Source organism: Cheilinus undulatus, linkage group 3 (assembly GCF_018320785.1).
Source record: "Cheilinus undulatus linkage group 3, ASM1832078v1, whole genome shotgun sequence".
NCBI lineage: Eukaryota > Metazoa > Chordata > Actinopteri > Labriformes > Labridae > Cheilinus > Cheilinus undulatus.
The window spans coordinates 20,119,171-20,145,362 of NC_054867.1; the positions used below are offsets into that span (position 1 = coordinate 20,119,171).

Here is a 26,192-nt window from a genome sequence, read left to right on the forward strand (position 1 = left end):
CCACATTATTTGTGGCAGCTGATGTTAGGGTGCTACCAATGTTTAACCAATGCATCTAGCGTCATGATAGGCGTGACAACCACTCAGTAAGTACTGATGATATGCTACAGATAATATGCATGTGGTCAAGGATGCCTTCATCTGGATTGGTTTGGTAGTGTAGAGTTTGTACTGGCATGCGTTAGAGGTTGCCCTTGTCAAGTGGCATGTGCTGCCACGCAGAAAGTGTAGCTTATATGTGTCCATCCAGTCTCACTGATGACATTTTGATCTGAATTGAGTTGTCACCTTAATCTAACCAGCACCCTACTAGTTAAAAAAAATAATTTGTTTCCTATAAAAGCCCATTTTTGACAAATTGGATAAGAAAAAGCTGTTAAAGAGGTCTTCAGAGCTTTTTTTTTGTTTTTTTTTGTTTTACAATTTTCATGAAACTATTCACAGTATGTGATAACCTAAGAGTAAAAGGACAAAGAGGGGCTTTTTTGTAACAGTAGTTAGGACAAGATCACCAGAGAGATGTCTTGACTCTTTGTTCCCAGGAGTCACATATATCTATAAGAAATGAAAATTCCCCACAGGAGCTCTAATAAGTGGATTTCTTTAGGTTTAGCATTAACTAATGTATGAGTAATAGCAAAAGTATGAGGCGATGATCTGATTTTTTTTTTAACTGTGACATTAGTGCAGTACCACTTCATACAAAGAAGTGACAACCGCTAGCGACCACGTGAAAGCTGTCTGATCTTTGCTTCAGTAGCAGCACCACAGAACAAAATCAGAAGCTCATTTAGCGACGGATAATCCCCTCCTGCATGGGGAGCTCATTGTGCCCTGCATAGCCCAGATTCATCTCTCCCACTATCACTCTGCTCTCGCTCTCTCTGTGAGCTCCGCCGAACACAAGCAGGCAGAGAATCTCCATTTATTTCTGTAACAATGTCCCTTCATGGCGCCCTTCTTTTCTCTATGGGGTTTCCAGGGCCACTGTGTCAGGTGACTCAGATGGAACCAGGCCCGTGTGTCCTGCGGGGAAGATGGTCTGCACTTTTGAGATGGAGGCACTCAATGCAAGTGTCTGGGTATTTATTGTGGAAATTGTACTTGGAGTACATGTGAAGAGGAAGTGAGCTGAGTGCAAAGACGGAGAAGAGAGCCAAACATAGTCTCAAATATAGAGAGAATATTACAGTTCAAGGTTAGGGGTTTGGAATAGGGAACAAATGACTGAGTAAGACATGAGAACAAACTTTCTATTCAGTGACAGAACCCTTATACATTCATGTTTCACCTTTATTCTCTGTTGTTCTGGTGAAGTCAGTGGTAAGTGGTTAAAAAATTCCAGCCAAGACTTTACACTGCAGGGAACAGATCCAAACAGAACAGGTTTATGGAGTCTAACCTTTTTTTCAGTCTCCATAGGGAATACCTGCTTCTCAATTCCCTCTGATACTCATTATTCAGTATTGCTCTTTTTTCCCGAGGAATTGTGAAGGCATCACCCACCCAAATTTATCATCAGAGGGCAGGATAGAAAAAGGGGTAAATCGCCCCGGCAACTCGCACCCCGCAAACCGCTTTAATGTCGACGATCGCAATGGTGGAGCCGGCTTGCTTTGGCCCTGCTCAGCATCATTCCCGGCACGACCAAACTGGTGATGGAAAAATAACTCAGCACAGCTTGGTTTGGCTCTGCATGGCCAAAAGTCATAGTGGAAAAGGCCCACTGGAGTCATTTTGGTACGCTGGCCATTTTGGTGAAGGTTCACCATGGTTCCAGGTTTTCTCCACTTGTGGATAATGACTCTTACTATAGTTGGTTTGAGTCAATGTTTTTTACCTTAATAAATGAAATCATCATATACTTTTCAAATACTTTTTCACTGCACTGTAAGAGCTTTCTAAAACACAGGTCATTTATCCTTTGCTGGATGTGTCACTTAAAAATCAAGAGTACCCATTTCTGCAGACACCACTACAACATGGCCTCACCACACAATGTTAAGCAGATTTGTTGAAATGTTGCATTCTGCCTGCTGTTGCTGTCCACACAGACTTTTTCTCCTGTGTACACCAAAACATTCTGATAATTTGTAGATACAACTTAGACTATGATTTCACTATCAAAGGAAAGCACAACACTTGTTGACACGTTTTGCAGCAAAGGTCAAGCTCAACAGCATTTCTTTTGTCTGGTCTTTTTCACGCCTGGTGATAGGCACAGAGACCGTCAGCAGTTTTTGGGCCCTTGGGACATCCACAGCAAGACCCTGGCTCATGGTAGCCCTACAGCAATCCAAGTACCCACCCGGACAGTACCCTAAGCAATGCTTACTCCCCACATCCACCCCTTACCTTAAGGTGTGGACAGATTATTTGTCCATGTTCCTGGTAAAATGCAAGGACATCCAGAGCATGACCTGGGTTGTGTCAATCCTCCATTCTGCCCAGTGGTCCACTTAGGTGGGCTTACTTGCTATTACAAGCCTTATTTAACCCTTAAACATGCCTGAAGGTTCTGCACAGTACTGTGCAAATTTTTTTCAATCTAAGGTCCTGGCTGGAACATTTTCAATTAAAGAAATTTGAGTGGTGGACATTTTTTGAGCCGTGATTTTTCATTACGGAGGAGGTGGTGGGTCCAGAGGAAGGACTAGTTAAGAATCCCTGCTACATAAATAATTTAATCATTACAGTGTTGACTTGGCTGTGTAATATTTTCTCATGCTTATTTCTTTTTAGATTATGCAATCTTTCAAGCACACCACTTGTGGTTGAATCTCATTTCATCTTACTAAACTTGATGTGTAGTTAATAACATTCCTACAGTGCTTCTTTTTAACCTTTGCATTTTGTTATGCTCTCATCTCTATGTATCCCATCTCCACTTCTGTGCACTCCACTGTACTATGTGTATGTTCTGTCTCATCCAAGTAGACATGTCCACCTACAGGAGATGACAGGCTAACCTTTACCCGCCTGAGTCACAGATGGCAGACCGTTGTCTCAGGGTTCAGAGAAAGACAGAGGTCCTGCCCTGACCTGATGGGTTAGCTGCCAGCTTATCTTAAAATCATATTGTTACCTTAATGTTACTCAGACCTGGTTGTGCACGGTCTCCTGGTTGCAGCATAGTAAGCTGTAAACAACAACACTGTGAACAACAGTGTGAACAACACTGACACATCATCATCAGATAACACAAAGAAGGAGAGCTAATAAGCAAAAAATGTTCTTAGTTTTACAAACAGCAGATACTGCCAGTACAGCAGGTTGCCACCAGGGCTGACTATCTAGTATTCACTTTTAATGTTCTGGGTTTGAGCTGCATACCCCCAAACTTCAAAAACTACAGTGATATCATATGCCAGGTTGGTCTCACTTGAGGCAGGTTATCCTCCTGTAGAGAGAGTAGAATAGCATTGTAATTGCTGGTCATATTTCAGTTGTTCATCCCGATTGTGACCAGTGGTGGGGGTAATCATAACAAAGTAATCTGTTAGAGTACTCAGATTACTTTTTGTTGTAACGAGTAACGTAACGCATTAGTTTTACAATTCAAGTAATCCTGTTATTAGTTACATTTTCATAAAAGTAATCCATTACTAAAAGAAAAATCCCAAATTTCCTTTCTCCTTTGTGGCTTCAAAAAGAGAGAAAGAAACAAATGAAGCTCCTTGATGCATCTGCTCTGTTTGTCCTCCTTTCTTCCTGTAGGCACGTTGGCACGTAGCGCTGTGGCAGCAGAAGGTAAACATGCTGTGTCATTACACGCGCATTGGTAGCTTGTTAAACCAGCGAGATGACAGAGAGTACAGCAGGCCACTGTGGAATTATCCCCATTATGATGGATTTCTGGATTAAAGGGGCGAGAACAGCATCATGGTGAAACGTAAGTTTAAAAGCTCTGTTTGCTTTCATTCAATCAGCTGTGCAGCTGTTCCAATTACGTGCTGTTATTACACACAGCATTCGAGTGATTCTGTCTGCCTCTGCTCAGCTTGTTGTCAGATTGTGAGCATGTTAAAGAGCTGTAAACGTTTTCCTGTCTGAGATTATGGGCTGTAAATTAGGCTCTACATTGGCATTAGAGTCTGCACATTCAAATGCAGATGTGCGGTCCTTATCTGTTATTTTAACACCGCCAAGTGGAACGAGTGGCTAACGGGTTTTAATATTCAGTAACACAAAAGTACTCTAACGCGTTAGTTTTAGAAGTAGGTAACGCAGTAACGTCACAAGTTACTTTTACCAGTATGTAACGGAGTAATCTAACGAGTTGGTTTCAAAAGTAACGCTACCCAACAATGATTGTGACAGTCCATCAGGTGGATTGCTTATTTCTGCTGCTATTGTCAAGTGTTTTATAATTTGTGCCTCTCTATTTTCAGATCTCTGGGCATTCAAGACCATTTCTTAGCCTAACCCTGGGCCACCCACAGACACAACTAGGCTTACTGGTCCTACTCTGATTCCAGTGAATATCATTTGGATCTGTAGCATTGTTGCTAAAGTCTTGACAACATTTTCTTCCCGGGCCTGGCTCTAATCAGCTTTGAAGTGGACTGCAAAAAATGTTTCAGGTCTTAGCATGGCTAGACATGTTGACACTACTGTCCTTACCCAATTGGCCAAACTATAATATTAGAATAACAAAAATACAACCCTAATTCCAAAAATGTTGGAGGGCATATAAAATGTACATAAAAACTGAATGCAATTATTTGTCTCATATCAAATCTCATATACCAGTATTTTATTCACTCTAGAACAATTATTGTCTTATGTAAGATTATAGCAGCTCAACAGTCCTGGGTCATCTTTGCTGTATATATATATATTTATTTTATAAGAACGCTTTTTATCAGTGAATGGTCTGGACTGCAGACAGGCCAGCTCAATACCTCTGACACAGAACAGTTTTCCACGTTGCCTCAGTCTATTTTAAATGAGCTTTTTCCAAGAGAAGAAGAATTTCTGTATCATGTTCACATATGGCACATATGGCAGATCTTGTATCTCCAACACAAACTGGACCACCCCTTTGTAGCTAGGAGTGGTTGATGGGGCCCTCCTCCCTCCTGATTGTCAGAAAAACTCACACCTCCTCTGCCGAGTGGGGCTTAGCTTGAGCTTGCTCTCTTTGACTTTGTCTTGTTGAAACAAACAGTGAGTCAACTCCAGTCATGCTTTTAATGCAGCTTGGAACATCCTTGATATGTAGGAGTTATTCAATAAGCACTTCAAAGTCAACCAGAAATCATCCATATGAGGTCTGTGACTTAAAATAAACTTAAAGGTATCATCAGCTGCAAAGCAACATATTATAATTAGAATGAAAGGCTTAATTTCTGCCAAAACGTTATTGATGCTTTAAGTCACACCAAAATAGACGTGACAGCGCTGTGATGTCATTGGTTAGTATAAGCTTAGCATCATCTCTTAAAGAGATGATTTTTCCCCAGCCTCATGTCACCTTGTCAAAAGAAGTCGAAAACAGATCACTGACCGGTTAAGTCTCCAGTGATATCTGTCAGCAGCTGCCACCAGTCTGTGTATTTGTGTACAAATGTGGATCTAAAACTCTCTTCAATTTTGTCATAAACCAACAGAAGAGTGTGAAATGGTGATAGGTCAGTGAAGAAATGACACAAAGAGACTAAAAAGGAAACAAAGAGAAAATGTGTGCTGGAGAGGTGAGATTGCTTTTTCTAAAAAAAATGATGAGTCTTATTTTGTTAAGTCTGCTGCATACAAATGTGTTTAATTAGTGGTGCTTTTTATTCATGTGGAGCGTTGCTGTATTTGCATAACTACAGATTAATTTTGGCCTCTCACTCTTGTCTCAGTGTTTCCAGAATAGAGCTCCACTTCTAATCTGCAGTTTCTTTTCAAAGAAAGAATTGGATTTTATGGTTTTATTAGAAAATGATACTACTTAAAGCCGTTGAACATGTCCTTTAAAAATATTGATCTTTTTGCCTTTTACTTAAGTTTATTTGCTCTCTGCTGCACTGCACTGTTACTTCATGTCCACATTACAATACATTTTTTACAATAAACTTTGCACATTTATATAAATAAAGTACATTTACATTTGTACAATTGATTTATCATATTTTTACAAAAAAAAAAAAACATATCAAGTCTTTGAAATAAACTTCACATTTTTACATTAAAAGTGTGACATTTTTACAATTAACTCATCACCTTTAACAATAAACTAGTCACGGTCTAATAATTAATTTGTAAAACTGTCTTTTAAAAACTTATCAAGATTTTCCTAAAACTAATTTAGAAGCAATTTATAACAATAAACTTATCAAGGTTTTACAATAAACTATTCTTTTTCACAATGAATTTATCACATTTTCACAAATAATTTATCAGTTGTTTACAATAAATCATCACATTTTTACTATAAATATATCATTTTTAGACAATTAATATATCAATTCTTTAAAATACACTCCATACAATATAATTTAAAAGTTTGCTTTACAATGAACATATCATATTTTTAAAATAAACATCATGTTTTCAAAAGTACTTTTCACATTTTTTTTTTTAAAATCATGTTTTAACTATCAATGTATAACAATTTTACAATTAAATTATCACATTTCTACGAATAATAGATCACCTTTTAATAATATTGGTTGTCATGTTTTTACAATTAACTTATCACATTTTATAAATAATTTGTCACGTTGTAACACAATTTTATCATGTTTTCCCATCAGTACATCACTGTTTTTTCAATAAAATTATCTTTTTTTTTACAATTAATTTTTACATCATTACATCAAACTCATCATGTTTTACGATAAATTGATCATATTTTACAATAAGCTTATCATTTTTTTTTTACAATATAATAAATTATAATGTTATAACATGAAACATTTCATATTCTTTCAGTACAGATTATCAGATTATAAAGTGAAGATACAGAATTTTAGAATGGTAAAGCTTTGATGTAATGTTGTGTTTTTTTCTTGGTATGGCAGCACTAGGCTTCCGTACTAACCTAGACTGTAAAGTAGTGAGGGTGACATCATGTTGGGTCAGTCCTGGGTTTTGGACCAGAGAAAGATCCACTCATGATGGACTCATCGTTTGTGACTCATCAGTGTGTGTGTGTGGCTCTGGTACAGAAAGCTATGGAGTTGATACAGTGCTAGTGAAAGTGCCCTGTGTGAGTAGAAAATACAGCAGTGATGATGCACCAGCGCATAAAAAAATGCATGTGTATCATTTGCATCATGTGCTCAATCAACTGTACAATTTTGCTTCTCTTTCTCCTCCTCTCTCTCACACATAAACACACACACATTTACACACATGCAGTGAAGACTTTGGGCACATCTCAAAGGACAGCTTCTGCATGAGTTGGTCCATGGTGGAGAGGAGGGGACCTTACAGCTGTTTGGAGCAGAATATGCCAGCCACTGACAGTGTGCCAAACAGACCAAGAACATGAACGCACACGCTTACACACAGCTGTACAACCATCCTCTTGAATGGCTCATGGCTGATTATGAAACTGCCTTCTCTTTGTCCAGAACCAGTACGGAGTGAAGATGCAGGAAACCACCCAGTCTGTGGCATCTATCTTGACCAGAGCTAACGCAACCTTTAAACAACCTTCTGTTTGTCTACATAAGCACTCAGCCATGAAGCCAAAGGTTCTTTATCATTAGCTACGTAAATGCCAGTCTCTGCCTAAACTCCAGCCTTAAAGCCTGAGGGTATGAAATCAGAGTGACAGACTAGGGTCATGAGGGGAAGTCGTTTCAAGCAGGCTTTTGGAAAATATCATGCTTAGTTGAAGAAAATACATTGATTTTGAGGTGACTGAAATCATTTCAACATCAGCCAAACTTCATCTGAATGTATTTAAGGTTGATTTTTCAACAGATATCCAATCCTGGGCTGTAAAGAATACCCCCACGGCCCCCGTGGTGGAGGGCCCCGCAGTCCAAAGGGCCCTGCCCTTACCTGACATTTTTTAGGATAAGGGATGCATGCATCGCTGGCGGGCCTGCATTTGCCCACTGCAGCAGTGGGCATAATATGCATGCAAATTATACAGAGTAACCAATTACAGCTCTGGCTGCTTGGTACTGTCTGCTTCCTGTAAGCACAATGAGTCGCTGACAGACATGTCAATCAATCAGCACTTAGAGCCTCATCCAATCCCCACCTCCCGACTCAACTCTCACAAGCCAATGACAGCCTTGTTTAATGATACAAACTTACCAGTAGTTTGTTTACAAAGTTAGTTAAAACAGCAGCATGTCCAAATGACCAACATTATATGGATGCGAATACAAAAAAAAGGAAATGACTAAAGGAGGAAGGAATTCTGAAGCAGAGAGAGACATTTCTGACATTGAATTTTACATTGAATGAAAGTGGGAATCCTGATGGCTCAAACTTGGTGGCCACAGGTACTAGCTAGCCATCAGACAAGTGAAAAAGAAAGATTTAAATTGTTTTTCCAAGCTTTCCTAGAAATAACAGTTTGGCTGATTGTACTTTAATAACTTTTAATAGGCCCAGACTGAGAGAGAGAGAGAGAGAGAGAGAGAGAGAGAGAGGTGCAGAGAAAGAGAGGAAAAGTGAGAGAGCGTGCATTATGCAGTTAACTGGAGGACAAATGGGAAAGAAAACCATTGTTTGAAATGCATAAATCATCTGCTGTTTAACTGTGTGTGATCAACTTAGTGTGCCACAAAGACAAGTGAATACAAAAATGCAGTGTTTGAATGATTATTTAATTTTTAATCCAAATCTATCTGGTCCTATGTGAAAAAGTAATTGCCCCCATTGTTAAATCATGAGTTAACTGTGATTAATCACAGCTTTTGTAAGGCTGAGTTAATTTTCACTGGCCACACCCAGGCCTGATTACTGCCAGGTTTGTTGGATCAAGAACTCACTTAAATAAACAGACTTACATCCAATTGGTATGCTGTGGCGTGACCTTAAATGGGCAGTTCATGCTCAAAAACCCCCCAATATGGCGGAGGCGCCAAAATTCTTCCACAGCGATGTAAAAGACTCATCACCTGTTTTCTAAAATGGTTGATTTCAGTTATTGCTGCCAAGGGTGGCAAAACCAGTTATTAGGTTAAGTGGTGCAGTTAATTTTTCACAGAGGGGCCACATAGGTTTGGATTTAATAATCATGCAGACACTGCATTTTCTATTCACTTGGGTTTTCTTTGTGAAATATTAAAATTGGTTTGATGATCCAAAACATTTGAGTGTGATAAAAATGCTCAAACCTCACTAATCAGAAAGGGAGTAAATACTTTTTCCCGGCACTGTATTTACAGTCATGGTTCCATTAGACGTGGCTCTGATAAGTTTAGAGTTTACAATAAAGAGAGCAGTGATGGTCCACACATGTAGCTGACCAGAGGATCCATGCGCAGTTTGCACATGTTAGACTCCTAAATATGAGACTGCATCGGTCTGTTAAATCACTGAAGTCTACAGTGCTGTTTGCACTCTTCACTGGTAAACTGAGGAATACTGTCAGGACAGATGATCAGCTGATGAGGAGCTGACTTATACTGTCGAATATAAAAAATATATACAAGGGCCCAATTAAGGGGAGCTGCTGGGGGCCCCCATGGATTCGCATTACCAGGCTGATCCAGTGCTAAGGTTTGGCGCAGCTCATGGTGCTGCTCTACTTAAATGTAGCTTTCACTTCCTCCAGTTCATTTATGTCATCTTTAGTGAAAAACTCCACCTCCCCATCACTGAGAAATCTCCTTGGTTTTTTCAGCACTTTTATCCCATCAGCCTTAAATGACACCAACACCTCCACCACCAGTGTCTGGACTCCACAAGGGATTAGACTTTGGTACCTCACTGCACTTAGTGCAAATACAGAGCCTATAAGAAGTATTCACCCTGGTGGATGTTTTACCCTTTTACTGATTTTATAAATCAATCATGGACAATACAATATGGCTTTTTGACACCCCCCATCTCTACAAGTAATTTCAATAAATTAAAAATAAATAAAGTAAAATATTGCATAAATATTCAACAAGACTGGCATGGCTGAAGTTTTCTTGCATTGTCGTCTAGTTCGACACTCTGACCTGATGTCAGCGACATGTATCCAGATGCCTACCATCAGGGCAGTGCTTTCTCTCCATCTTTGTATCACCATTTACCAGAGTGACATCATTACAAGTCCCCACTTTTCCCTTCCCGGGTTTTATGTGTACATACAGTGAAGCTGTATGTAATGGCGTGGTTAACTGAGCTTATTTTCAATACATGTTATCACATGCATTACAGTTTCTGAACTGATTTGCTGGAAAGCTTCAATGCTTAAAGAAGCTTCATCTCACCATCACTACAGACTAAATCCCCCTAAAACAAAATCAGGCCCTCTTCTAGTCACCAGTAAGCCACATATTATTTTTTTTGAGTTTATGAACCCAGAATTAGAAAACAAACCCAATCAGACTGTCATAATAGCCTTTATTGTGAAGAGTAAATAAGGTAGTATTTTCTATCTGAAAAGAGACAAAACAATCATGAACTAGTCCAGCCTACAGTCAGCTCATGTGTCAACAGAAACATAGTAATGCCAGGCTAAAACTTGAGTAGAAGTTAAATCCCCTGTCTCGAAGATCACCTTTTTATTCTACATAATTCATGTCTCACCAAAGTGTGTTAAACACGTGTGACAGTGATCCAGCAGCATCACTGAGCAGACTCAGAGCCGACAGGATCAGATCAGTGTCTATCAAACATGTTCGGAGATCAGAAGAAAATTTTGATAAAGGACTGGTGTCTGTAACATATAGGACGCAGATTTATTTCCTCAACTTTAGATCTGTCATCCATCTAATTCATGTGACTGCCGTGTCTGTGTTTTTAGCTTTTTATTGGAGATGGTGAGTCCCTGACTAAAAGCGACACAGATACAAGCAGAAGTGAACAGGCTGGAGCTCAGGCTAAATCCACATGCTGAATGTTGGCTGTCTACTAAATCATATGTTAGAGATTTTAACTGTATTTTAGGAATCTGCTCTTCTCTTTGCTGAACTTTTCCCCCTTAACTTTTACTGCTGACTCTGCATCTACCAAAGACTGTATATGAGTGAGAAGAGCATTCACTTCACATGATTCACACACACAATCAGTAACAGTCATCGGAGGAGCGAGCCTAACCATGACCCTGACCCCAAAGAGGTTTGGGGCTTCAAGGAGAACATCCAGGGCTTAAGACCTTGAAGCATAATTTTCACTCACCCAACCTCACAGCATCAAACAACTTACATACTACTTTCTTATTCTTACTTTTTTTGCAAGAAAAAAAGCTAAATAATTTCTACAGATACAGGTGTAAAGGCAAGATAGTATGCATATTTGTACCTGTATTCATCTATATAAACATCTCTCTATATTATAGTTGTTGTTTTTTTTCAATATTTGTTTTTTTTTTGTTTTTTTTTTTTGAATATGGTTTTATATATATGCTTTTTTTCTGCAAATTATTGAGTATGATGCATTGTCATAGAATTGTTAAACTTTACTCAGATGCATCTTATCTCAATTAAGAGGGTCAGTGAGAGACACTTTAAATTAATCTTGTGCCTTTTTGGACTCTTTTTTTCTTTCTTTGTGAGAAAACATTCAATAAGCTACACCTGAAGACAAATGGACACATCCATTACCCTCGGGTTTGCTACAGCTGGATTGCAAGCAATTAGTGAAGTCATGTTTTGTAGACTCTAGCCTGAAAAAAGAAGAGTACTCTGTATGTATCTCATTCATAGTTTTAGAAAGGATCAGTCTTACTATCGCTGCTGGTGCTGCAGAATAAATCAGAATACCTGGGTCATTATTTGAATTGTTTGCACTTTTATAGGTCCACTGGCCATGAAGAGGTTGGAAATGTTTCCCTCTTTTTAACTGCAGGCAAGGAAAAAATGCACTGCAATGAAAAGGTCACTTTTATAATAACACTATGACCATGAAGTGGTAGGCTGTCTTTTTTTAGTCTTCTTAAATAGAACCATACAATTTGGGTCATCAGAATTTGAAAGCTATCAATAGCTTTTGATGGTATGTCTTTTAAAATATTTAAAACTCTATGATTTAATGATTGACAGTATTAAAAAAGTACCCATGTTTAAAAATACTACATCTATTTCTTGAGCATTTGTAGAAAAGGAGGGACATGTCAATAAAAACAAAAAAAATTGAAAACAAAGTAAACAGCAAATATTTTGGTGCAGTTCAGACAATGTGAAGGATTTTGCCTGCAGTTTTTGATAATTAAAAATGAGAAATAATCCATATCTGGATCCAAGGACTTAAATTTTTGCTACCAAAGTATTGGACCAGGTATCAATGTCCTTTTGATTGTACACAGAGGATTTATCTGTTTAGAAAATATCTAAAAGACGTGCATGGCCAATGCTATATAGACTTCATTAGAAGTTCAACAGTGAACATTTTTTAACGTCTGTTTGTAGATGCTGTAACAATATTGATGCTCAAACCAGATTTAACTGGGCAGTCTGTTTCCCTTAAAAACAGAACAGTCCAGCAAAACACAAATATGCAACCTGAATCGCTACCCTGTGGTCAGACATACATTTGAACTTCCCAACATCAGCTAAGCAACATGACAAGCAGGGTGCAAAGTGATTGTATGAGTATGAGAACATAAAGTTTTGGTTGTGTGCCATTTATATTTCTGTCACACAGTGAATGCTGACATTAGACCACCACTGTTAAAGAGTTGGATGCAGTCAGTCTGAGCAGAGGCAAAGACAAAACACACTGCAGTTGTCAGAGGCAGATGAGGGGAAATGCACCTCATGCCATAAGGTGTATTTACTCATCAGCAAACCGACTTTTTGGTTTTATCCATACGTTTTTAGCAAAGAGGGAGAAAAGCTGTTAAAAGTGCCCTTTCTGGTTTGTGCTGCAAGCAATCTCAGAGTTTTAAAAACAGTCATCGATTCAAAACAAGAGGCAAGTCACAGAGGTTAGGCTGTTCAGCAGCTGGCCAGGTCTTTACCCAACCTGAAAATGTCTAGTGGGGCCGCCATGTTACAGGGGAGTCGTTCCGCACTATGAGTGCGAAATGACTCTCATAGTGAGTCAACTCACAACTGTTGGCAGGGTAAAGTTGTGGTTCATCACAAGTAAACAGCACAAAACATAAATGAGATGAAGCAAAAGAGCAGCTTCAAGTAGTAGTTCCCACTTTCCCTTAATTTCCACTGTTTCCATGGCAACAATAAACAAGATGTTTTAGCCATTGTGGTTCCATCATGACAGCCACCATAACAAGACACACCCTGTTACAACTTTAAAAATTCATTATTTCACTAGCATTGAAAACTGTTGGAAATATTTGAAGTGATGTAAGAACTCCACTGAAATGCATACAATATATACGTACAGTACAATACTGTGCAGAACTTTTAGACATGTTCGGACCACAAAACTGAGGCTAAAGTAAGGTAAAATGTGGCAAATAAGCCATCATCGGGCAGGAAGGAGGATTGACACAACCCCAGTGGTGCTCTGGGTGTCCACACCTGGGCCGAGTAAGCACAGTCTAAGACAGTGGTTCCCAAACTTTTTTTTTAACCTGCAGCCCCCCCTATTTGTTTCTAAGAAAAGTCAACCCCCTCCAAGACCACCCACAAGAATTAAAAAAATGATACACTGCTGTTAAAAATCAACATCATTTTTTATTGTTTCATGTATAATAGGACTGTTTAGCATACCAAAAGATGTTTGCATAAACTATCTCAGTAAAGTTTTGCCATGATTTTTGTTTAAGTCAATCCAATTTATATATATGCCAGTCTAAGCTCAGAACAGACAAGGCCTCTTGCCCACCCCCCTGAGATCTTTGTCACCTCCCTTAGGGGGGTTCTGGACCTCATGTTGGCACTGAATAGTAAGTAGAGGTGGCACAAGCACCTGGCTGTGCTGTAGATATCCCAAGGGCCTAAAAACTGCCATGGTCTGTGGGGGTATTAACAAGGGTGAAAAGGCCTGGGCAAGATGCTGTTGAGCTTGACCTTGGCTTTCAAGCAACACATAGTATATATGTCGAGCTGGACTCTGAACACCCCTACCCCCAGCCCCTGGTTGCAGCACGTTGGGCCCTGTGGTGAAACCTTGGCGCTCTATATGCCTAAAACTTACAGTTCCTATAAACAGCATTCACCCCCTTGAATGTTTTACCCTCTTACTAATCAGTATTCCTGGCTACTATTACACCACAGAGACAAAAGAACACCCCAAGTAATTCAGAGAAAAGGTTATTGAAAAGGACAAGTCAGGGAACGGATGCAAAAATTTCCAAGGCACATAACGTTGTAGAAATCTGTTTTCATTTTTACATCAAGAATTTTTTTTAAATTATATTGATCATGACTGATTTATAAACTCAATAAAAGGGAAAACATCCAAGGGGGTCTATATGTTTAGTAGGCCCTGTATGCACGTGACTATATGAATTATATAATACACATGACTATATATATATATATATATATATATACACACACACACATTTTAAAGCAGAATTTCTACAAATTCTAGCTTTTTTTTCCCAGTGTTGCAAAAGCATTTTGGAGAAATGCTACAAAATATGATTTATTTTCTCCTTTCAATGTTTCCTCCTGGTGTTCACTGGGTAAAATCATATTATATCATGACAACCTACATCTGAGCACTGTCAGGCGAATCCTGGACCGATACAACACCGGGTGATAGAGGCCAGTGTGCAGTGATGCTCGCTCAGTCACACATGCTGCCCTCTACCCTCCACAGACACACAGACAGAGCAAAAATAAGACACATGAAAGGAGCTTTTACAGAGTGTTATCTTAATCATACAGATGGTGCTTTGGATCATCTGCTTGTTCTTTGGCCAACAAATATCACAGTGAATCTGGTCACACATACACAAACAGCCCAAAGGGACACTCACTGGAACTCACCTCACTGATAGACATCTGCCTTATCTCAACTAAAATGTCATGTTTCTGACCAGAGTGAGTTTAAGCGAGGTTCGCTCTCTTTTCTTGTCAAAAAAAGGAGAGGGGGGTCTGTTTTTATATGATTTTATGGAGCAGCGAGTGTTCTGCTGCAGGAGGATTCTCTGCACATTTGATGGCATTTAGAAAAAGTGGGAAAGACAGCCCCACACACACATACACACACCCTATCTGTGCAAGCTGAATACCCTTATGGCTACAGTAATTTCTCTAAACTCACATCAAAGAAAATCACTTATCTCCCTCTGCCTTTGGGCTGCTCTGCACTGTACAATAAACACCACAGACTAGAAGGCACCCAGACAGAGAGGTAGTAGCTTTGATTCAGTCAGACCTAGGACACCCCGTTCTTACTGCTGGTCTATGTTATATCATGTCACTTTGAGTAAAGAAAAAGGGGCCAAGTGTATGTGGAATGGCGCACATGGATGGCACAACGCATCCAAATTACGCATAATTGAAAAATCATCACAGCAGCTTCCCCTGACATGTAGTTCTCACGGAGCTATAAATCCTTACATAAACTTGAGCCAATTAGTCACGGTGTAACGGATCAAAGCCCAAATGATTGCTGGTAAGGTCCATCACTGTGAGGAAGTAACACGCGCACTAAAATGCCCAACAGATGTGATAAGTTGTACCAAAGAGATGCGTGAATGGATCAAGTCCAAACCGAACGAGTCTAGAAGCACATAAAAACACACTCATCTTGTCCTACATTACATAATTCATTCATGTTTTGGCAGTAAATAATTAGCTGATTGCATGCAAAAAACATCAAAGTTTTAACTTACCCACTCCAAAACGCGGATAAATCCCAGAGGTAATTTGAGCACTTGAAATGTCCCTTTAGATGCCAGCTGCGTAAAGACAGAAAAAAGAAAGCATTCTAATGTCTTTAACCAATTAACGCCACATTGGTTAATTTATCAGGTAAACACTCATGTTTCTGGGTCAAAAAGATCGTTCTCCTCACTGCTTTACTCACCTGATCAGCGGAGTCCATCTCTGCAGCAGCTCACTTTCTTTCTCACTTTTTTGATTGGATGTAAACAATCTCAACACACAACACCGCAGACCAGGATCCGATTGATGTTGCTGTCGCGCCGAACAGTCAGAAAGGGGAGGGGGCGACTCTGATCCTGATTCCATCCGGAAAAAGCCGAGTCCTCTTCGTTTGTTTTCCTGGCTGTTGAGGAATAGCCTCGCCTGCTATTTGCCATGGAAACAGGCGGGGATTGGCCTCTTCAAAGAGGAGTGACGCCTTCATTTTTTGTTATTGGAGAGAGCTGACTTGTTATGTGATCAATGGACTGATATTTTCAAGTGCACAGTCACTGGGCATGCGCCAGTTATAGCTCATGTTAAAGCATGTGGCCAAATTACTTTTCTCGATTTTAAGAGTGTTAAAGTCGTTTGAAGAATCACAATTCAATAATGTTTTTGTTGCATAATATTTTCTCATTAAAGAAATATTAATTAATTAATGGATTATCTCATTTGAATGTTTACAGGGGGACTCCTGTGTTTTTTTTATTCTGTCTTTTTTTGGGGGGGGGGAACTAATCACTTTTATATCCTTCTTGCATCTTTCCTTCCTGCATGCATGTCAGTCAATAAGGACCACTATACACTTTAAGAACATCAAAGCCACTTCAACACTAGGGGGAAACAAGGGGCTGCTTTGGCAAAGTGGTTTCCCCACAATGAAGACCCAAGCAGAGAGTAGCATACACACCTAAAGTAGGCCCAATCATAAGCATACATATAATCACAGATAACCAAACGATGAAAAAAATAGGATATAAAAACATCAATATGAAACTGAAATAGTGGACATATGTGCCACAGGCTGGTGACGAGATTTAACAATCTTCATTGGGAACAACACTCTAAGTTTTGGACAGCACAAATGGTCGAATGTAAGCCCCAAGCCATGACCCCAGACAACAGCAGTCCGTCCAGCTTACACACTTTGTGGCCATATAATGCCTGGCTTTTAGAAAGCAAGGTGGTGCTCCCTCACCTACTCATACAGATGACAATAATCGGTTCATCAGTTCTCTGGTAAATGGGATCTCCACACTACCAGGTGTCCGGGGTGATAACACTCCCCCACACAGTCTTTACACACTATTTCAGAAGTTGGGTTGTTTGACATACTTGGTAAAAGTAGTGTTATTAGCCTCCAGTGATTTCAGTTGAGTTGCTCCTTGAAACAGGGCAAGCTTGAAAAAGCTTGGCTATGTAGCACTACAGACAGGTACAGATTCTCCGTGTAATTTAGTGAGTTTTAGGTATAAATGGGCAAGAAAGCATTTCTGGCTTGATTGTACGCTGTATCCAAAGTTTTAGAGAGTTTTGTTTTTCACCCAGAGAGCTTAGGGCTTGTCCACTGTAATTTTTGGCTGGATGTACAGTTTTACTTGGCAGAGAGGGCTCTGCTCAAAAGATGCTCCCTGGGTTAGTTAAAGAAAATGCTTTGACTTTCCAGGTAGCGCATGATTTGAAACCCCCATATGGATGGATACATTAATGTCAATTTGTACAGAATGCAATAAAATTAGTTCAAAAGCAATGAAAAACTACTAGCATGAATTTCAATATTAGGGTGCAACAAGCTTTATGCTATAAAGGAGGAGGCTGGGGTGGAGGAGGCTAAGATTTGCCAGCAGCGGCATTTGCATCAGTATACAGTAAATTCAAGGAGGGATTAGTGAGAAGTAAGTCATATTTAAATGGGCTGCTGTGTTGAGAGATAGAGTTGTGATTGGCTGTGGGAGCTGGGAGGCAATAACTGGGATCAGCTGGCCATCAGCTGATCATGGCTGGGTGTATGACTACTGTGTCCTGCATGAACTAACGCCAAGCTTCATTTTAAAAAAGATGTTTTGGCATCCAGCCTGCAGGCAGCCAGCAGGTAAAAATACTAGCAATTTAGCACATTGCTTTTGTAGGCTTTGTAGAGACACCAGTATCATCTTCAGCCCATTTTTAATGCCAGTTTAAAAAAACTCAACAGTTGAAAGAAAAAGCTTGTGCTCTAAGCAGAACTGTGAGCAGACAGGTCCCCTGAACTGTAGAATAATGGTACAAAAGTGGCAGTACTACTGAATAAGTTATGTTTACAACTCTGAAAACATGATTCACTTTGTCGAGACTTGAATTATGCAATCTGTGACAGCCAGAGAACAAGTCAGGCTCCATTCATGCATGCTTGCAAAACACACACTGACAAATACACATCTATACAGGTGATCCTAACTCTGTGCAATGATGCTTGAATATACAATGTTTTTTTTTTTTTTTATCTAGGCCTACTGTATGAGCTGGGGCAGTTTGTCATCCAATAATGAGTTTGCTGAGGCAACGAGCGGGCAAGAGAGAGGACGAGAGAGAGAGAGACAGCTCACTAAACATGAGAGGGAGTGAGGGGGGCTTCCCTGACTCTGCTTCACTGATGACAATTTGTGTAACGCCAAGTGCAAACTGCTCTGACAGCGTGGCTAATTTTACAACATCTCTCCCATCGCCCCCTTGCTTTTACTCTTCCTTTCCTCCCTCTTCTCTCTGGAATACACACTCATATTCATACACTCACACCCACACACTCTCTGCCTGAAGGGCTCTGTCCATGCGATTAGGGCTTTGTTGAGCCTGATTGGATAACAGGAAATCAAAAGGATCTGAGCAAGACAAACCAAGTCTCTAAAATGTAGTATGAGTTTGGATGTGTTTAAGATAATTATCAGAGATGCATGCACTGACTGGATTTCATGGAGGGTTTCTCATTGACCTGAATGCACAGTCTGAGAACATGTCAGGATTATGCAGATACTGGATTCATGTAAAAGAATGAAGTATTACACTCAGCCTCGTGTGCCAGATTTTCGGTTCAGTCTACCAAACATGCAAATAATAGGAAAGTTTTAAAAGAGATGCTAGTTTGCTAACATGCTTTACAAAACTCTTGCAGCATCTGATCCTGTGACCTGATTGGCTGAATACTGTGTCAGGAAAGCAATAGCAATGTTGGATATACACAACTCACCTTTCAAAAACGGCTACAGGGAACAGTAGTGACCTGGCTACTGTAAGTACTGGTGTGTTGTGCAGATGTAGTTAAACAGTTTTTTTGCAGTAATCACAGTGCTGTTGTCAGATAGGTTCTGTCAGTACTGTTTGTAATGATTTGGTACTGTATCTGATGCTTATTCAGGGTCAGGTTAAGGTGGCAGCAGGCGAAGTAAGTCAACCCAGATGTCCTTCTCCCAAGCAACAGTTGCTCCTGAGGGAAGCCAAGGTATTCCCTGGCCAGATGGGATATATATACCTGCCAGTGAGTTCTGGGTCTGCCCTGGGGTCTCCTCCAAATTGGACATTCCCCAAAGACCTCAAGAGTGAGGTGACCAAGAGGCATCCTGATCAGATGCCCGAACTATCTCAAATGGCTCCTTTCAATATGAAGGAGCAGCATCTCTACTTCGAGATCCATATGGATGTCTGAGCTCCTCGTAAGGCTGAGTCTAGACTTCTGCCTGTGGAATCTCATTTTGACTGCTTGAACCTGCAATCTCATTCTTTCATTAATTACCAGTAATTTATGACCATAGGTGAGGATTGGATTGGTAAAAAGAAAGCTTTACCTTACACATCAGAGATACTTGAACTCCTTCACTTGGGGCAAAGACTCACTCTCCACCAGGAGGGACTAACTCACCATTTTCCGGCAGATGGCCATGGCCATTGCCTTGAGATCCTGCCCATGAAAATCACAAACATAATGGGAGACAAAGTGCAGCCTTGACAGAGGCCAACACCCACAGGGAACGTGTCCAACTTTTGTGCTGAGAATGCAGACACAACTCTCACTCTGGTTATTTGGGGACCTGTTGGCTTGCAGCAGCAGACCCAGAACCCAATATTCAAAACACATGTAGACTGGATGAGCAAACTCCCATGCTCCTTCAGGTAGCCTTGCAAAAGAAAAGAGCTGGTCCACTGTCCCATTTTCAGGACGGTGTCTGCATTGTTCCTCTTGAACCCGAGGTTCAACAAGTGGCCAGTTAGCATGCCAGTTTATTACCAGACTTTAACAGTGGGTGAAAAAAGCAGTCAAATTTTTGTGATAATTACCTCAAACGTCCGTTTACAATTAGCTGTTTGAAAAAAAAGGCAGTTTACCTGCCATCTTTTCCAGCATGTGTGAACAGTAGTTTGATATTTTGGACAACACTACCCTAGGCTGTGTACTCCACTGAAGTATACTGTAAAATATATCAGGGCCAGCTCAAACCTACATCAGGCCTTAAGCAACCCAACTGCTAATCAGTGTTATTAGCTCAATCATATCCTTTTTCCACCAAGCTAGGTCTAGTGCTGGTTCAGAGCTAGTGCCTGAGCTGGCACCAGTCCTTTGTTTTTCCACAGCCAAAGAACTGGTTCTTGATCAGAAAAAAATGGTTCCCCTTGCTAAACTCTTTGCCAAACCAAATCAAAGAACCAGTTCACCTCAGGGCCTGCGTGCTTATGTTGGGCTTATCTGGGCTGGGGTGACTATGTTCATTAACCAAAAACACCAATAAATTTAACACAGATATATATGTTGACCACTTTTGGAGAAGCCCTGAGTAGGTAAAGCATGACCTAAAAAGAGAAAAAATGTCACTAAGGGTTTTTTGCCTGTGTATAATTTGTCCTGCAACCCCTTCATGTAGTATCTACTTGGAAATTTTAAAAAATCCCTTCTCGCCCCTTTGTCTGTTTTGTATCCCCTTTAAGCTTGCCAAAGGGGCTGTGCTGTGTCTACAATTGCTGAAAACGCACTGAGAAAGAGCAAAAGGTTCTGAAGACAGCTCAGAATCACAGCTTTACTACACTTAATGCCTTGTGCTTCCATGTTGTGTTGTTGAGGTCGGGGTGCTCTGGGAAAGACCGAGTTCACGAGTTGTAAATCCAACTTTGGGAGACATTCCATTTGTCACTTCCGGTTAGAAGTCGGAAAAACAAGTTGGAATACGAGTTACAATGACAATCTGTGGCCAAAATACCTATCAGATCTAGTTTCTTACATCCAGACCCCTCAGGTCCTTTGAAGCAGGTTTACACTGTTCCTAGAATCAGAACCAAGCAGGATAAAGCAGCTTCTAGTTTCTACCTCATCACCTGTGGAACAAACTACCAGAGTACTGGAGGCTTTCTTCATTTGTTAACTCTTGTTAAACAAGTCTTTAAACATATTCATTTACTGCTGCATTTCCATAGGGGGTTGGTCTGAGCCATGAAACTCCAGGTCTGAAAGGAAGTCTCACTTGTAAAAGGGTCTGGCTGTAGATCTGTAGGCCTTATATCTCAGAAAGAAAGTGCTATAATTTGCCAGTAACGTATTTCAAGTTTTAGATCAATTTTTTTTAATCCATCATTATTGCCAAAGAAAAGTCTGGCAGTTACATTCATCAAATAACCATGCCGCAAACATTACAGATTAGCTAAATTTCTTAAGTAAAAGAGAAAAAAGTTTTTTTTTTTTTTTGTTTTTTTTTAAATCTGGGATTAAATTATGTGTGGACCTGTTTTAGGAGTAGTCACACAAAAGATGGCTCACTTTAGCTTTGTAAAAAGCTACATAGCTTTGCTACTAAGGCTTACTGCAGAAGTAAATTCAGCTAAGTTAGCTTTAGCAATGTGAGCTTCAGCAAAAAAAGCTTTAGTAAACATAGCTGCTTTGTGAGCTTAGCTTAAGCTATGTTAGCTACACAGCTATGTTGGCTATCTAACCTGTGGAATTGACCTATGGCTAAGTCCCGCCCTCAAACGCGATGAGCCAGTCACAGTGCGTATAGCCATTCCAGTACACTCGGACAACTGCTGCCTGGACGTCCATTGAAATGAATGGTAGAAAGTCAGTTTTCATCTGGTTTTATGAGGTTTTTTTGAGATTTTACGTTTAAAAATGGTCAAACGTTGTTCATGGGGTACGTGCGACTCCAACACAAGGTATCCTGAGAGGCTGGGCAACGGAGTGTATTTTTTACCCTTTCCTAAGCCACATCTAAACCGAGAAAAGTGTCTTCTTTGGATAAAGTTGTGCGGTAGACCACAACATCAACTCAGCGTGAATAAAATTAACAAGGATATCTACATCTGTTCTAAGGTAAGCCAACATCGTCTTTGAGGCTACATATTGTCCATTTGCTGGAAAGAAATAGAAAGTTATTTTTAACATCTCTAACGTTAGCAAAAGTTAGCCTAATGTTAGCTCCTAGCTGTGTTGTTTGTTGTGTCACGTTTTGTTGGGAGGTCATTGGCATTTTTTGTTTTAATTTTTGTACTTTGGTGATCGTACATCATTGTTAACTGTTGTCCAAAGGGCTCTAGTTAAACTAACGTTAACTTCTGGAGCTTAGTTTCATTAACTTATCTGTAATAGCCAAGATAACAATGGTTGGCAAACGTTATGCTGAATGATTCAATGTAAATACTGTAGCACCAAACTAACGGAGAGACACTTGTGGTAAAGATGGTAAAAAGGCTGTTATATTTTTCTCATATTCTGAGCCTAAACCCTTAACTTCAGTGGCACTTTGATGCTGATCCTCTATCTTGTGGTCTGAGATTGTGATGGCAACGAGATGTGGTTTATCACGTTTGCACTGGAACCTGTAAATTTTGGCTTGTAATCGTAGCTTTTTATCTACCTTCTTGACAATAAAATGATTAATATACCTCCAGTGCGTAGTTTAGACCCATTTGGTGACTTCTAGATGATATGTGATCTTTCTGTCTCCAAAAATCATCAATGGCCTCCTGTGAAATGTCTCCTACTGTGATACCTGCAATAGCGTCTGGCTTAGCCATAGGTCAATTACATTGCAACACAAGACACAATAACTATGGGGCTCTTGTAGCTGCAATTCTATCGCTGACAACAACTCAAAGTCTGTCTTTTCAGAGTGCATAAAATTCTTGAACTCTGTTAGTTCACCTAAAGTGCTTTACAATCTCAGTGAGCCTTATGTTAGCTTCACTCACAATAGCTTGTGTTTTCTTGAGTAGAAATAAAATAAAGGAAGAAATAAAAAAACTAAGAAAATACGACAGTGGGCTCAGGCTATCAATACAAAACAGAGAATAAAACTGGTTAACTACAGATTTAACAATAAACCGCCTACAAAATGCACAGAAAACAGCTCAGTCATACCGGTAAATCTCCAGGTTAACATGTGCAGAGTAAACAGGAAGTGAAAGACCATTATGCACTGACGTTTGTTGCTACTCGATGCGGTCACCTAGTGACCATATCTGTAACTGCCTGTGAATATCAACCTACATTCTAATCCTCATTTCAATGACAAAACGATGTCAGATACATAAGAAAAAAACAAAGAACATTAACATTTTAGGTAACTAACATAGTATGAATATAACATAATTAGTGGATAAAATATATATGACTTACTTTAACACCTGGCTACAGCTACATAGCCCGTCATCTATAACTAAGATAGCTTTAGCAAGTGAGTTTTAGCAAATATAGCTGAAACTTACTCAGCCTCATAAATAATGTAGATGCATGGCTTACATAACTGCTTTGTAGCTCTATCATGTACGTAGGTTACACAGCTAACGGTAACACATGAGCCATCCTTTCTGTGATGTTTTCATGGAGGACGAGGTTTTTCGCTGTAAGCAGACTGTTTATTCTGCTTTATTAAACATTTTGTAATTAGGGTTTGCAGGTCAGGTTTTTAACTTTTGACTTTTGGTATCCTGACAGTTACATAAACCCTTACTCTTACCCTTTATGGAAGTTTAATCTTATTCAGGTCTGTCAGACTGTCTTTGCTCGTTGTTGGCATTGAAAAATTTTGCTGTTAGCATTGTGTGAGGGGTCTGATGCTGACTTCACGATGCCAAATAATTTACTTGTTATGAGACTGCGCTGCAGCATGCTTTACTGTGGGATCCCGCCTACTATATAAGGTGGTGGATGGTATGATGCAACCAAAATGTGAAGCCAAACATCTGGAGCTGCCCTTTGCAGTTCATAGTTTGTAAGTTTTGCCATCTCCATGTTAACAAATGGGAAAAGTGCATGTGAAAATTATGATGGTTTGATGTGGAAAACAATAACTTTCTGTCAGGTTATATGAAAGAGGCAGTGAGGCACCAAGGTAAAGCATTATAGGCACCTAGCTCAATTCAGGCCTGAGAAAATAAAACCTGATAGGTAAAAGAACGCAAAAGACAAATAGGATGAGGCGGTAAACAAAGAAAGGAGATAGATATCTGGAGAAACTGATGGCAGCTGAATCATGATGAGGCAGATTCAGGACAGATTAGAACTGGAAACAGGTGTATTGATGGAAAAAAGAGAAATTCTGTGGGCTACCTGTGGAGAAAATGGAAATGAAGGGAGGTACAGGAGGACAGACTATAACAAGAGCGATAGGTGGAACAATTGCTATTCTTCTTTTCCTCTGCTTAAGCCTCTTTCATATTGCGACACACAGAGGAATTATAGCACAGAGACTAGGTCAGCCACTTATCCATCTCATCCAACAATGCAACACGCCGCAACTCCACAGCAATTACTGCTCAGCTGGAACGGCTGCCAAAGCACGTCCACATCCTCTGGTGCTAATGCAGTTTCATGTTTGATAATAGCGAAAACTGTGAAGCAAAGGAGGTGTATCAAAAACGTGCAAAATTCAAACAGTGATGGAGAGCCCCTGTTTTTGGAAGCATGAACAGGTGAAGACATTTCTTATGTTAGAATAAAAATAGGCTCTCTGAAAACACGTCAGTCAGTAAAGCAAGTGTACAAAGAAAAGACAAAAATCTCCTGTTTTTTGTAGGAGACTCTGGCAAATGTCACCGTGCTGGTCTTGTTCTCTGCCATGAAAAATGTCACAGTGAACGGTTTCAGGGTGGATTCATACATTTCACACTCGCTTGTTAATTAAACCTATCCTCATATGCCTGTACTGACACAAAGCAATGAAACATGATTAGATGCCAAAACAAAAGACGAGCTTTGGAAACATTTTCTGGGTAAAATGGCATTAGCTGTGGTCTCATTCTGCACCAGTTAGACAGCGTACATAATCAGGATTAACTTTAGCATGATGGGGAGCTGCAGAAAGAGAGAAAGAGAGAGATGGGAAAACAAAATTCCCCTTCAAAGTAAGTCATGCTGTTAACAGATAGCAGCACTGCCGGAGTAATTACCTTGTAATGACTGTTCAATAAGTCCTTTTCTTCCACGCTAACTAGAACTCCTTTAGTTCTATTAGGAATCAAAGATATTCTCCAGTTGATAAAAAATCCTGTTAACACAAATATTCAAATAATATATTATCTTTTCAGAAAATTTTAGTGATTTGTCATTTTGCTCTGCTGCAGACATTCTTCTTCCATAAATATGGTAAAATGTGTTTTTTTTTTTTTTTTTTTACAAAATATATCCTACTTTATATTGCAGCAAATCTGTTAAAGTGGACATTTTACCTCATCAATATAGCACCCAGAAACAAACAAAAAAAAAATCAGAAATTGATCTCTACTGATGACATCTTTGACAGATGTGGTGCAGAAAGGGGGTGCAGAGTTAAAAACATGATCCACAGAGAAGAAGTATAATGAAATGCTACTGATCATAAAATCTAAGTTACATAATATATATGTAACATATATGTTAATAAGGCAGATATTCTAGATATCTTGATACAAAATATATTATCAAGCTATGACTTTCTAAAAAATGAGAAAAAACTTCCATCTGGGTTTGTTGCTCCCAGCTCTGTGTTCACACTTACAGGAAACATTACACAGCTCTGTCCACCTTGTTTATGTTTTGCTCTGAGGCTCAAACATGTTTTACACATGACTCTTTTAGTATAAAACTCTTCCCAGAATGCCCCGCTGCCACATGGGAAAATAGAGGCAGTCCTGCTCACCCAGGGATTCTGATTGTAGAGGCACAATGGGGCAATTATGCTGCAAGAGCACAATGATTAAAGGACAGACTTTCTAAACACGGGAGACTTTGGTCAAAAAAAGGCTTTGTGTGTGAATGGAGATCAGTCCTGATGTTGCATGTTATACCTCTGAGGATGTATC

The 26,192-nt window shown here is 39.7% G+C and overlaps 1 protein-coding gene across 1 annotated transcript in view; it reads right to left on the bottom strand.

Annotated features, from left to right (window-relative positions):
* The window catches only part of LOC121507279 (synaptoporin), a 55,374-nt gene extending 39,197 nt beyond the window's left edge, over window positions 1-16,177 (bottom strand). Inside the window, exons 1-2 of the mRNA XM_041783533.1 lie at window positions 16,060-16,177; window positions 15,866-15,931 (exon numbers count right to left, since the gene is read on the bottom strand). Of these exons, the coding sequence (XP_041639467.1) occupies window positions 15,866-15,931; window positions 16,060-16,077 (84 nt within the window). The 5' untranslated portion in view covers window positions 16,078-16,177. The remainder of the gene's footprint in view (window positions 1-15,865; window positions 15,932-16,059) is intronic.
* Window positions 16,178-26,192: the final 10,015 nt, after the last annotated feature.